Source organism: Gymnoscopelus microlampas (genome assembly GCF_963454915.1).
Source record: "Gymnoscopelus microlampas genome assembly, chromosome: 7".
Classification (NCBI taxonomy): Eukaryota; Metazoa; Chordata; class Actinopteri; order Myctophiformes; family Myctophidae; genus Gymnoscopelus; species Gymnoscopelus microlampas.
Window position 1 is genome coordinate 35230705 of NC_139944.1, and position 13305 is coordinate 35244009.

General features: G+C 38.7%; 1 protein-coding gene across 1 annotated transcript; it reads left to right on the plus strand.

Moving 5' to 3' along the window:
• Nucleotides 1-1495: 1495 nt before the first annotated feature.
• LOC311048538 (immunoglobulin-like and fibronectin type III domain-containing protein 1) lies at nt 1496-12769 on the plus strand (the record flags this gene model as incomplete). Its single annotated transcript, XM_084061797.1, has 18 exons — nt 1496-1524; nt 2581-2773; nt 3170-3283; nt 3386-3551; nt 3714-3986; nt 4701-5021; nt 6052-6176; nt 6272-6413; nt 6592-6885; nt 7020-7319; nt 8730-8906; nt 9226-9354; nt 9552-9860; nt 10314-10399; nt 10512-10704; nt 11335-11631; nt 12038-12364; nt 12765-12769. The coding sequence occupies 18 exons, from the start codon at nt 1496-1498 to the stop codon at nt 12767-12769; spliced, it is 3480 nt and encodes a 1159-aa protein (XP_083917923.1).
• Between the last annotated feature and the right edge of the window lie 536 nt (nt 12770-13305).

The following is a 13305-nucleotide window of genomic DNA, read 5'->3' on the forward strand; positions in this document are numbered from 1 at the left end:
ATAGCAGATCTACAAGCTCACAACGCATCGCTTTGCGCTGTGAGCTTGTAGATCTGCTGTTTTCACTACTTCTTAAACGTGCTTTGATTTTATTTATGAAATACTTTTGAAATATGTTGGAATTCATTTAGTTGATGAAAAGTTTTTTCTTTTTACTTTTTTTTTTTATTATTTTGAAATATGTTATTTTATTTGATAGAAGACACAAAAATTAGGATATTTACTCGCAACCCATAAGAATGTGTCCACGACCCAAAGATGGGTCCCGAGTGACCCACTGTTTGGGAAGCCGAGGGGTTCTCAACCTATGGGTCGGGACCCCCGTTATGAGCTTGTAGATCTGCTATTTTCACAATATTTATCTGTAATGCCTCAACTCCTACAATCAGGGTGGGAGGTCCCCAGTTCAAATATGATTATTTTGGGGGGTCGCGGCCTGAAAAGGTTCAGAAGGTTGTGCCACAGACAGTGATTTACTTTCCAGTTCCACCGGGATAGGATTTCACTACCTGAACTAGCCTCTTCGTCACCAGGCTTTCCCTGAACAGGTTCAGAGCCTGAACCAGCATGACTGCATGACAGTGGTGTAAAGTAACAAAATTGTACTTAAGTACTTTAGTGCATGTAAAGTACATGTACTCAAGTACTGTACTTAAGTACAATTTTGAGGTATTTTTTACTTTACTGGAGTATTTCTAATTTTCTGTACTTTTACTTCTACTCCGCTGATCTCCACAATCTCAGATGCAAATATTGTACTTTTTACTCCACTACAATTATTTGAAAACTTCAATGACTTTGTAGATTTTGATTTTGATTTTGATTACAAAACATACATTACCCACTTCAGCCCTATATACATTTCGGCCATTTGAAAATAGCCGATCTACAAGCTCACAATGCCCCGCGATGCATTGTGAGCTTGTAGATCTGCTATTTTCTACTAAGACTATAGATTTCTGGCTGACTTTTTGGGATGGTTCAATGATACACCTTCCTTCTCAAAAAACTCACTGTGCGTTTATTCTCTCTCCCCCCCCCCCCCATTTTCTTATAACAGTGTGCATCCAAAAGAGATCCAGAGTTCCCGGTGTCACGATCACGCAGTATGTTGAGCAAGTGCCCCTTGGAAAGATAACCCCAGATGTCACCTATAAACCCCTACCACTGAAACTTCAAGAGGGTAAAATATTAACTCTATTATGTGACACCTTCTTTGGTCATTTACATTTGTGAAAATAAGGCTAAAATACTGTGATTTATATATATATATATATATATATATATATATATATATATATATATATATATATATATATATATATATATATATATATATATATATATATATATATATATATATATATTCTTTCTTTTTTTTCAGGTAAAAAGGCCCTTTTCAAAGTAATGGTTACTGGGGAGCCGGCACCAACGGTCACATGGGAACGCACTAAAGGAAAATGTGACGATGCAGAGATATATAAGACTAGATACAATGAGAGAAATAAGGAACACATTCTTGAGGTGAGATAACAGCAGTGAACATTTATGAGCTATTGGCGTAGTCTAATAGCTGAAAGGCATACAATGTTGACAGACCAGTACTTTTCATAGTGTAGTGTAAGTGTACCCACAGCCGCAATAACCCCACTTCAAATAAGCAGCTTGTTCTGCATGTAAATGTGTGAAAAGATCAATATTCTGCACTCTGGATACAATCTACAATATGACAATATTGCTTTACAGATATTCAATGTGCATCCAGATCATTCTGACACTTACAAATGTTTTGCGACCAATCCATTTGGAATGGCTACTTGTTCTGCTATACTGACTGTTTTAGCAGGTGAGAGACCAATTTAATATGACATAGATTAGTAATGCATGTAATCCCATGACTGCAGTATTTTACAGTTGGACTAGATACTTATGAAAAACATTTCATTCTCAGGTGGAGCTGAGAAAAAAAGCAAAGGTAAAGTATATTTTAGTCTTTTCTATCTTTGGATTTGGATGATGCTATTTTACTTGACTTGCAGTCAAGTCAATATATGGGTTCAGTGTCTTGCTCAAGGACACTGATAGACACAGTACCATTGATGGTCACAGAGGCTATGACTACGAACACCATGCTACACTGTAATCTAAACATACGTATTATAAACATTTACTTTAGGAGAGTAAGGGTTGTCCTGAATGTCCTCGCTCAAATTGTGTTGTGAATATATGTCCAATTTGTCTATTTTCTAATCCTTTATTATTTTCTATACCCATTTTAATAATATATTGTGATGCAAAGATGATATTATGATCATGACATTTTTCATCATTCAAAGTAACCTAAACCAGATTGTTATTATCTTATTCTTTCATATGTACAATTGTCCATGTTCATTTATATTGACATTGTCTTGCAGGTGACGATGGAAATCAAGATTTCAGAAAAATGCTCAAAAAAACGTAAAAAAGGAAAAGGCTTATAATAGTTCAATTTAAATATGTCTCGCAAGACAGTTTAAGCTAAAAGAGCTTACATTGTACAGTAGGCTATTAACCATTATTTCTTGTGTCTCTGCCCAGTGTTGTTGCAAAAAAGAAAAAACCACCCCCACCAAAGGAAGGAGAGATTGACCCCAAACTTTTGGAACTGCTGTTAGTTGCCCCAAAGAAGGATTATGAAAGAATCTGTTATGACTTTGGCATTACTGACTTCCGCTGGCTGTTGAAGAGACTGAACCAGTTGAAAAAGGAACGAGAGGATGAACAGGCAAAGGTTGGTTATTAATGACGCATGATGATGAGATGCTGTCTCTCCACTGACGCCTATTTTATGATGTCTTGTAATTTTTGTCTCAAATAGAGGTAACATGATGCGTATACTATTATGTAACAGCGTAATGTTAATTGTGAGCATGTCAAAGATTCCATGGACACTGCTCGTTTTGTGGTATAACGTGTTTTGAATGTTGCTATATGAATATTTAGTTATGTAATGTTTTTATACACAAATAAAGAGGATTCAGTGATGAATCAGGTTGATAATAAAGTTGAAGACAGACATAAAGTTGGATCAGTGGTCTAATTGTTGTAGTAATATTTACACACAAGCTAGCACTAAATCCTTGCAGTGTAATCTGTATCATTTATCTCCTATCACTGACTTGTTAAGGTTGTGGAGAAAATTGACAAAGTGAAACCAATAGAGGTGAAACCAAGTGGCAAAGCGGAATTTGAGCTGAACATGAAGCTAATCGATCCCAACAGTGTAGTTACTTTATATAAGGTAAGGTGAACGTTGCATTCATAATTTCTACATAATCTTTAATCCATCCCTGCCCAATTTTACTTTACTTTTAAAATTTGGCCTACTTTTTCCCAACTAAAGGATGGCGATGCGGTTGCATATGGTGAGGATGATGACGAAGCAAAGCACAATCTTACAAAAACTGGGAATAAGTATGTTTTCAGTATCAAAGATCCTCAGAAAGACGATGTTGGGTTTTATCAGGTCGATGTGGATGACACCAGTGTTTTCTCCACCGATCTTCAAAGTAAGGCATATCTAACCTTCTCCTTTTGTGTTATTAAAAAGCAATCATTGTCTTGCAAATGAAGCAACAACAAAAAAAAGTGGTTGAAAATGTAACATGCGATTTGACTGTTTTTACCCCACACACTATCCCCCCTCTCCATCTCTTGCACTCTCTCCTTAGTCCCATCGGTTGAGTTTGCTGCAAAGCTTAAGGATGTCAAGGCTGTTGAATATGAAGACGCTGTCTTCCAGTGTGTCCTGTCAACACCCCTCAACAGGATTACATGGTCTACAGAGCACTCGTCGCTTGAACCTGGAGACAAATACGAAATTACGGTTTCAGAGGACAAACTCATTCACACATTGAAAGTGAAAGACCTTGCAATGGAAGATAAGGGTACCTTTTATGCCATCGCGGGCCTTGCCAAAAGCAGCGCTTCTCTCGCAGTGGAAGGTGGGACTGCTTTAAGACCTTATTCTTGTGCTGAAATTGAAACATTAAAGATGGAGCCTGTTTTAAAGGTGCTTTAAGTGTTTTTTTTTGTTTTTGTTTTTGTTAAAACATTTGTTTTATTACAAATTTGTATGTAAAGTTCTATATTCTGATTGTAAGCATTGCTACAGAGTGTTTGTTTAGTAACAGGAAATGAATGTTCAGGTGGGACTTCAATTTCATCTAATCAGGAGAGCGAACCCATTTATCAGCTTTAATTTGATAGTATTCCAGTACCAATTTGGTCTGGTAATTTCTTTATTTAATTACTTACATGTTATCTTATTTATCCTGTATGAGTTCTCTCTCCTGATTGGACAAATTTGGTATCCCGACCTGAAAATGTATTATTTATGTAATCTGTTTTTTAAAGAGCTGGAGAGAAGGGGGACCCCTGTTACCGAACAAACACTTAATAGCAGTTATTACTACGGGAGTATTGAGCTATAAACACTTATTATAACTATATATATATATCACTTACAACACCTTTAATGCATTTAATAATAATAACTATGTTTGTAGCAACGTAAGAGTGCACGTCCTATGTGAATACTTTGCAGTATTCTAATCACCATAGTAATGTCTGGCATAACAACATAGTATTAAAAGGTTTCAACGTCACTGTATTTCTTTGTCTCTTTTTCTCTTTGCTGTGTGACTGGTGCGACTCAGCGGACCCAAATGGCGGTAAAGGTCGCAAGAAACCTGCAACAGGGGCAGAGGATGCTAACCTGGCTAAACAGCAGGGGGGGGATGGAGGAGATGGGAAAGATGGTTCCGGTGATGGTTCCGGTGATGGTTCCGGTGATGGTTCTGGTGACGGTTCTGGTGACGGCTCTGGTGACGGCTCTGGTGGGACAGGTGGAGATGGTGGAGATGGTGGAGAAGGAGATGGCAAGAATGGGATGGATGGGGCAGAGGGAGACGGTGATGGAAGTGATAAGAAAAAGAAGCGAGCCCGAAGTGCTCCCTTGGTTGCTGAAACTGTCATTGGTAAGAACAGTGTTTCTCAAACATTTTCATGTCAAGGACGCCCAAGTTGATATGTTGATATGCCACAGACCCCCATCTGAAAAGATTTTGTGCCAAGGAACCCTTTTTTGAAAATAGCAGATCTAGAACCTCACAATGCATCGCACCATGATGCGTTGTGCGTTTGTCAATTGGCTATTTTATAGCCTTTGTATAAAATAGTGTTAAAGTGGTTAAACTGATTTTAATACTACTTTACTGGGGACCCCCTGGAACCCCCTCAAGGACCACTGGTGATCCCCGACACCCACTTGACAACCATTGGGTAACACCCGACCCATGTACGCCTTATGGGGAAAAGACTGCACAATGTATTAAGCTGGAACTGGGAGCTATTGCTATTGTAATGGAAATATCTGCTGTGAATATCGTGAGCTCGCCAGTGTGACCATTGTCCACTTTGTGAGCTGCTTCATCCATTTTGACAGTGGAGGCTTTCAGAAGTAAAAATCGGAATGTTGCTGTTACCGTTCATCACTTTAAAACAAGTAAATAAAAAGATGGCAATATCAAAAATATCGATAATTCAATTATTTAAACTGTACATTTGTTAGATTATTTAAAGTTATGAATGATCAAAAGTAATACAGAAAACAACAATTTCCAATGAAAATGTGATTTGAAATGGCATTTTGAGTTGTCAGGGACACCTCTTGCAGTACCCCATGTAGACCTCTAGAGAGAAACATATACTAATCATTGGTAAAGTAATGGCAAACATGGCTCTAGAGGACAATTCCAAGCATTACTATGCTTGGTTTTCTTATGCCAAGCATAATAAGAGAATTATAACATAATTTCTGTCCTTTTTCCACATTTGGTCGCCCTTTAAGCCTTTTAGTTCATTTGTGTTGTAATTCTTGACACATTACTTTTGTCAAATATCTGAAATGTAATGCTTAGTACATACTGTAACTTATACTGTGTATAGTTTAGAGCATACCAGTGGAGTTATCTTAGTTGAAAGGGTCTCTGCCATCTTGTTTTACAGATGAGAGTGCTCGCTTTCTAAGTGGACTGTCAGATACTGCAGCTAATGTTGGTGAACAGGCAGAGCTAAGCTGCAAACTGAGCAATGAAACCAGTGTGGGATGTTGGTATAAAGATGACGATTTGGTAAGCCAAATGCCTATAGGACATTAGCAATCTTGTTAACACCTTCAAGTATAATAAATTAAAGAATAAGTCCTACAAATGTATTTTCTGACCAGCTAAACAGTGGAGATGGGGTAGAGATCATCAAAGATGGAGCTTGCCACAAGTTGATTATTGACAGCTGTACGAAGGATCATGCAGGTGTCTATCGTTTTGAGGCAGATGGACGTAAATCTGAAGGAACACTTAATATTGAAGGTAAGGATTATCGTTAATGTGGGTGGAAATTAGACTAAACTGTTTAGTGCTGTTGTTTTTGATTGTTATTTGATTTGAAAGATTGCAGTCTCTCTATTTCTCTATATGACAATAATATGTAATACGTATCTTTATATATATCTTCTTCTATTTTTTTTTTTTTTTTCACACATTGAAGACCCTCCAAGAATTGACAAGGACGCCCTAGCCAAATTCTCAGAATCAGTTATTATTAAGGCTGGTGAAAATGCTGAATGGAAGCTGCCTTTCTCCGGTGGTTCACCAGTGACTGTGCAGTGGTACAAGGATGATGATGAGCTTCTGTCTGGCCTCAAAGTAAGGATCGACACATCCGACACAGAGAGTCAGCTGCGACTTTTGAAGTGCCAAAGAAAAGACGGTGGTGACGTCAAAATCAAAATTAAGAATGAATATGGCACAATAGAGGCGATTTCTAAGCTTATTGTCCTCGGTGAGCTGAACAAAAACAAATATTGTCTGTTGATTTTGATTAAGCATTTTACAATGTAGGCTTATTTAAAGTCATGTTGTTTCTCCAGATGTTCCTTTTTCAAAAGAGATATTGAATAAGTTATATCTCAACAGACAAACCCACCCCACCACAAGCACCAGTGGAAATTATTGAAAGTGCTGCATCATCTGTTGAGTTCAAATGGAAGCCGCCAAAGGATACTGGTGGCTGTGTGGTGACCAATTATCTCCTAGAACGCCAACAAGTTGGCCGCAATAGACTGACTGATCTGGGGCAGATCCCTGGTAACAACCCTAGCTACAAAGACACAGACGTGGACCCAGGACGGAGATATTGCTATAGAATCAGAGCCAAGAATGCAGAAGGGGTTAGTGAATACCTTGAGACAGAAGATATCGCAGCTGGTGTATTAAGTAAGTATTCATACACATCAGTAAGAATACCATCACTCCTCTGGATGCATAATGGTTTTAAATTCAACTATTGGGACTGGGGAGAAAGGTGCAATTCTCTACCAGGAAGTATGCCCCATTGATAATAACCTCCTAGACCTAGAGTAATGAAAGATTAATACAGCATGTGATTACCAGTTGTACATTGTCTTCATTCTCTTCCCAACTCTGTTTCTACACATTCATTGTATACAATACCTGTCGCCATCTTTCTCTCAGATTTCTGTTATTCAAATGTCTCTGTAATCCACAAAGTGCGACCCCTTAACGTTGTTGTGTCAATTGTGTTTGTATCACTAGTCAATCTGTGAAATGTAAGTGTCAGGTTTTCACTGACCCACAGTCACATTGCGAATCCTTCATGAGAGGAAGTTCTGTAATGTCATTGACACACACTATATACAGTCAATTGTACATAACATTTTACAGTAATGGCCTGCAGGATGAGATGTACAAATCGATATCTGAAAGGTGGCAGACCATGCCAGCATAGTCTCAGGAAATAGAAAGTAATAAAAGAGAGCAATTGCTCTCTCAGCCCATAACCATCTGGGCTGACATATATTTCACTTGAAATAAGTAGGGATGTCACTATTAAATCACCCAAAATAGTTTATGTTCAATTCCAGCATGCTTGTTCGGCAACTCTATGTCTGTGATTCCAAGACGCTATTAGTTTTGGTGCATCCGTTGGCGAAGGTCGGCACTCTGTCAAACGGGCTTGACAGCTCAGACTGAGTTGAATGTGTGCCGACATGAAGACTCTCGTAATTTTGGGAGGTTTCGGGGTATGGTGTCACAATTATAAATGTATATTTTGGTGTTAATATAACATCGGCTTCTACCAGCAAAGTTGTATGTCTGCAATTGGTGAGTGGTGGTACATCCCATAAGATGGAGGGTCAGGAGCATTGTAATTGGACAGTTAATATACTGTAGATCCCATAATCCGGACGAACAGACAGTTTGCTAGTTCCGGACCATAGCTTCATGACACCATAGCCTGAAGGATTGCTATGCGGTTATAATTCTTTTTTTTTTTTTTTTTTTTTACATTTGTCGCTGCCTATTCCAACAATATTCAACAAATGCTGTCAGCATGCACAATACATTTGACACTGATCCACCTAGTAGTATACAAGACACAGACAGACAGCCACAGAGACTAGACAGCCAGACTGATACACAGGGGTGAATGCATGGTCTCCTGGCGGACATACTTGATGAAAATGGTGCAGCAGAGGGGTAGTAAGGCAGCTGTCTTGTGATCAAAAGGCTGCTGGTTAGGAATCTGCACACTAACTAATAAATGTTTATAAACCATAATAGATAATAACAATAGAGTAAGAAAATGCTGCAATGTTGTTACAGGTTTCCCTGGATCTCCAGCAGCCCCTAAAGTGGCCAGTGCTTTCAAAGACTGCATCAATCTGACATGGTCTCCTCCTTGTGACACTGGTGGAAGCAAAATAGTGGGATACAACCTGGAAAAGCACAAGAGCGGCAGCAACTATTGGAGCGTTGTGAACCTAAATGAGCCAATCAAAGGTGCTTTTCACATGAGTGCAGTATACATAAGTTCTAGGAATGTGAGACATTAATTTGTGGAATGTGTGTACTGCGTACAATAATCAAGCAACAAACTGCACAAAAACTGCACAGTTCACTACAATTTGCATAGCTTTTCCCTCTCTGGTAATCTTCTGTGGGAGACTGAGTTGAAATGCTTCATGGGTAAAGCTTACTGGGAAAGCATTTACGAGAATTATACTTAATTTGCAGAGGATATGGAGATTTATGCCTGCCTTGTGTATGAAACAAGATATCCTTTTCATTTCTTATGATGTTCCATTTCCTTTTCTCTTAGATACAAAATTCGCGGTAAAAGATGTTTTCGAGGGTGCAGCATATGAGTTCAGGGTGTCTGCTGTCAACCTGTCTGGCGCTGGTGATCCTAGCCTTCCATGTGACACAATCTTTGCAAGAGATCCTATGAGTAAGTCAATGAATACAAGATTCTTTCATCTTGATCAGCATTTACTCTTTGACTGTAAATAAAATAAGGTGTCAAAGCACATCATGTGGTCTCCAGCAAATGTATTTTGTATTTTAACACGCATCATTTACAAAGAATGTAGTATGTGATGCGTGTATTTTGTAAGCGAATAACACATTCATTCACTTTCCTTCCAGAACCTCCAGGTAAAGTCACAGACCTCAAGTTAACATCCTCTGATTACACAACATTTTTCCTGGCTTGGACTAAACCTATGGTGATGAAAGGTGAAGTGGATGAAGCCCTAGGGTATTTTGTGGAGATCAGACCCATTGAGAACATTGAATGGACTCGCTGTAATGCCAACCCAATTAGTCGAACATCCTTTACCGTGATTGGCTTGAAGGCAATGGCTGCATACTGGGTGAGAGTGATTGCTACCAATTATGGAGGCGATGGATTGCCTTGCAGCTTTGACAATTATCTCATTGCTATGCCTCCCCCTGGTAAGAAATATTTTAATTTTGAAACACATTATTGGTGATTTCTCAACTTTTTTTTTACACTATGGTGCAGGATGGTATGTTATTTATACTCTTAGTATTCAGTAGATACAGTTTTAGTTAAGTTGTGAAGCAATTGTTAAACTACTATAATGAGGCTGTCTGTTTATGTATTGTCACTTAAATTACATAACAATGCCATGAAACTGCATACATTAGATTTGTAAACTCATATCTGACCTATGTGAATGAAGGTCAATTATGAAGGTCAATAATTCTTTTAACACATTGCTGTACATAACTTCTGAATTATACATCTTAGAAGGATGAGACTGGTTGCTGTAAGATAATGATGCATTTACATCAAAGTTGGCTCAATTAATGAACTGAGAGTGTGCAGTAATATCAAGTAATGAAAAAATAATAATTTATTTTATCTCACATCTTCTCTCGAAGTGAGGCCAAAGTTTAAAGATGGCAAAATGAAGACCTTTATGGTTGTGAAAGCAGGGAATACCGTTCGTGTCAACATCCTCTTTGAGGTAATGCCACACAGCATTTCTTGGTTGTGGATTCACTGCAGAATGCATGTGTGTATTCTTAAATGTGACATTATCCAGATTGTATTACTCAATTCTTGCCTTCTGTCTGCAGGCTTCTCCCTTTCCAGATATCACCTGGCTGAAGGACGGCCTTCCTGTCCTCAAACATGTATCAATTAGCAACTCTGATGACGGCTCGCAGCTCTTGATCCCAACATCTGAGCGCTCTGATACTGGCATCTATACCATTACGGTGAAGAACATTGTTGGACAAGAGTCCTTCAATGTTGAGATCAGAGTAACAGGTGAATGTTGATCGGTTGACAATGCAGTTCTACTGTCAGTGATTATTTCATTTCTTCATATGGATGTTGTGTATCCACAAACTGAGTCCAATGTATTGCATTTAATCTAGTCAGCTGATGATAACACAGAAATCAGCAGTGTTGAGAATAACGTGTTACAAAGTAACAAATTCATTCATTAACGCCATTACAGTTAATTACATTTAATTGGGCTCATTACTCGTTTCTTACAAAATAGTCGCCAACTTCAGAGAATGAAAGGTTTATTATGATCTGACTTCTACCCTCATACTACTGTTGAGGGGACAATCGGCTCCTTAAATCTTACATTTTTGTGTATCGTATCAAAAACTGACCGATTGTCTGGAAAAAATTATCATGGGTTGAAAAAACCTAAGTTACATTTTAAGAGCAGTAACTAGTAACTATAATTAGTTATTCATTCAAACAAACTTGACATTTAAAGAAAGTGTCATAAGTGATTGTCCCTGTTAACAAATTAGTTGTAGCCTATATGATGTTACTTAACTGGTTGACGGTACAGTAGAAGAAGGTAAAAACATACCAATAATTTTACTCTTTTATACAATCATATGTAATGTGTGTCTCTGTGTCCTACCCTGATTTCAGATGATCCTAAACCTCCAGGCCCAGTGGAGCTGGATGAGAATGTCCCAGGAACAGTGACTCTGTCCTGGACTCCTTCTCCCGATGAAAAAAAGGATGACAGGCTGCATTATACGATAGCTAAGAAGGACTCGTTCAAGGCCACCTGGAGGACAGTGGCAGACAACCTCTTCAATTATAAGTACACAGTCGTCAACATCATACCTGGACGAGAGTATATGTTCAGAGTGTTTGCTAAAAATGACATGGGTCTCTCTATGCCTTCTGCCTCCTCAAAATGGGAAATCAAAAAGGAAAAAGGTATGTACATTTTTTTTCCTTTAAAGTGAAACAATTGGTCAATTCTGTTTTTTATGACCTATAAAAATGCATGGTTAAAATACAGTGTTAATTTAACAATGAGTCTTTATTAACATTCAAGATTTTACTGTGTGGCTGTGGGTCTCAGCAGAGCCTCAAGGATTTAGGAGATGTGTTGGTTTATTTTATAAACGCACACACCTCTGTCCATACATATTTGATGACATAAGCACAGAACTATCAATGAACATAATCTATACTGGATGTATAAAACATCAATTTAAAGATGAGTGGAAACAGTTTTCCTCATTGTGTGTGTACAATAATTAATTCACAAGAGTGAATATATTTGTGTAAATTGCATGAACTTTACTGTTTCTATGATCTCATTTCCTTTGCCACTCAGTGAAGTTCAAACTGGACATGCCAGAGTCAAAAGGCCTTGACTTCCAGTCACCTCCGTCATTTGTTGTCCCCCTGAAGCGGCGTCTGGCCCCACAGGGCTACGAGTGCGGCATGAGCTGCGCTGTCGGGGGGGATCCCGCCCCGCGCGTGACGTGGTACCGTAACAACATCAGCCTGAACACCAACAGCAACTATCACATCACCAATGTATGCGGGGTATGCTCCATGCTCATACTGAGAGTTGGAGCCAAGGACACCGGGGAATACAAAATTGCCATAAACAACTCACTTGGGACAGCTGAGTGCTCAATGATGCTGAATGTCAAAGGTACACACAAGTTGAAAACATTAGTGTGTAGGCCAGTGGTTCTCAAACTTTTTTGTTTATTTCAAGGACCCCCGTAACTCTGAGCGTGTACAAGCTGACACTCTCTCTTCATTTGTAAACTCCCAGAGATACAGACCCGTAAGGGTACATTTGGAACCCCCGGGCTCAAGGAACCCTGAGGGTCCCTGGACCCCACTTTGAGAACCACTGGTATAGGCAATGCAAGTGTTGTTTCTGTGATCACATTTTCACATGTTTTTTTTTTTACAGAGTGAAGAGAAATTGCAACCTGAATGAAGGATACTGCACCTTGGAATGACAGATGCCTTGGCGTGATTGAAAGAAATGTTGATAGAATTTTCTTAGACCTTTAATTTTGTGCACTGTGTACTGTACACAGAATAACACTGGTGGTACTTCATTTAGTATGGGCTGCCCTATACTGAATGATTCTGTGTCGTTATTTGAGTTTAAGATGTGGTAGAATAACATGTAAAATTGGGGGGGGGGGGGGGCACTGGGCACTATTTGGGTGGATGCTGGGCACTTCTTGGGTATATTTGGCGGAGAGTCTACTTGTGAATAAGTGAGCACTATCTTGTGTTGGTGAAAATTGTAATTCTGCTCTATACCAATGTTCAACCTTGTCGTACTCATTCAGTGCCAATGAAATAAAAAAATAATTGCGAACTGTGCCAGCAATTTTTCAATTTTCTTATACCTTCCAGACAGTATAATCGATCCCCTGATGGGTGCTAATCACTGAGGGTTGCACTGTGTGGTTTCACAAATGTCAACGCGGTCATTGGACCTTGTTGACATTAATTGTCTGATTTTGAAATTAACATAATAACATTGAAAAATACATAAAAAAAAAAAGTGCTCAGGAGCCGAGATACAGCCTTTTTCAGTAATAAGTTAAATAAGAAGTGAATGGAGCA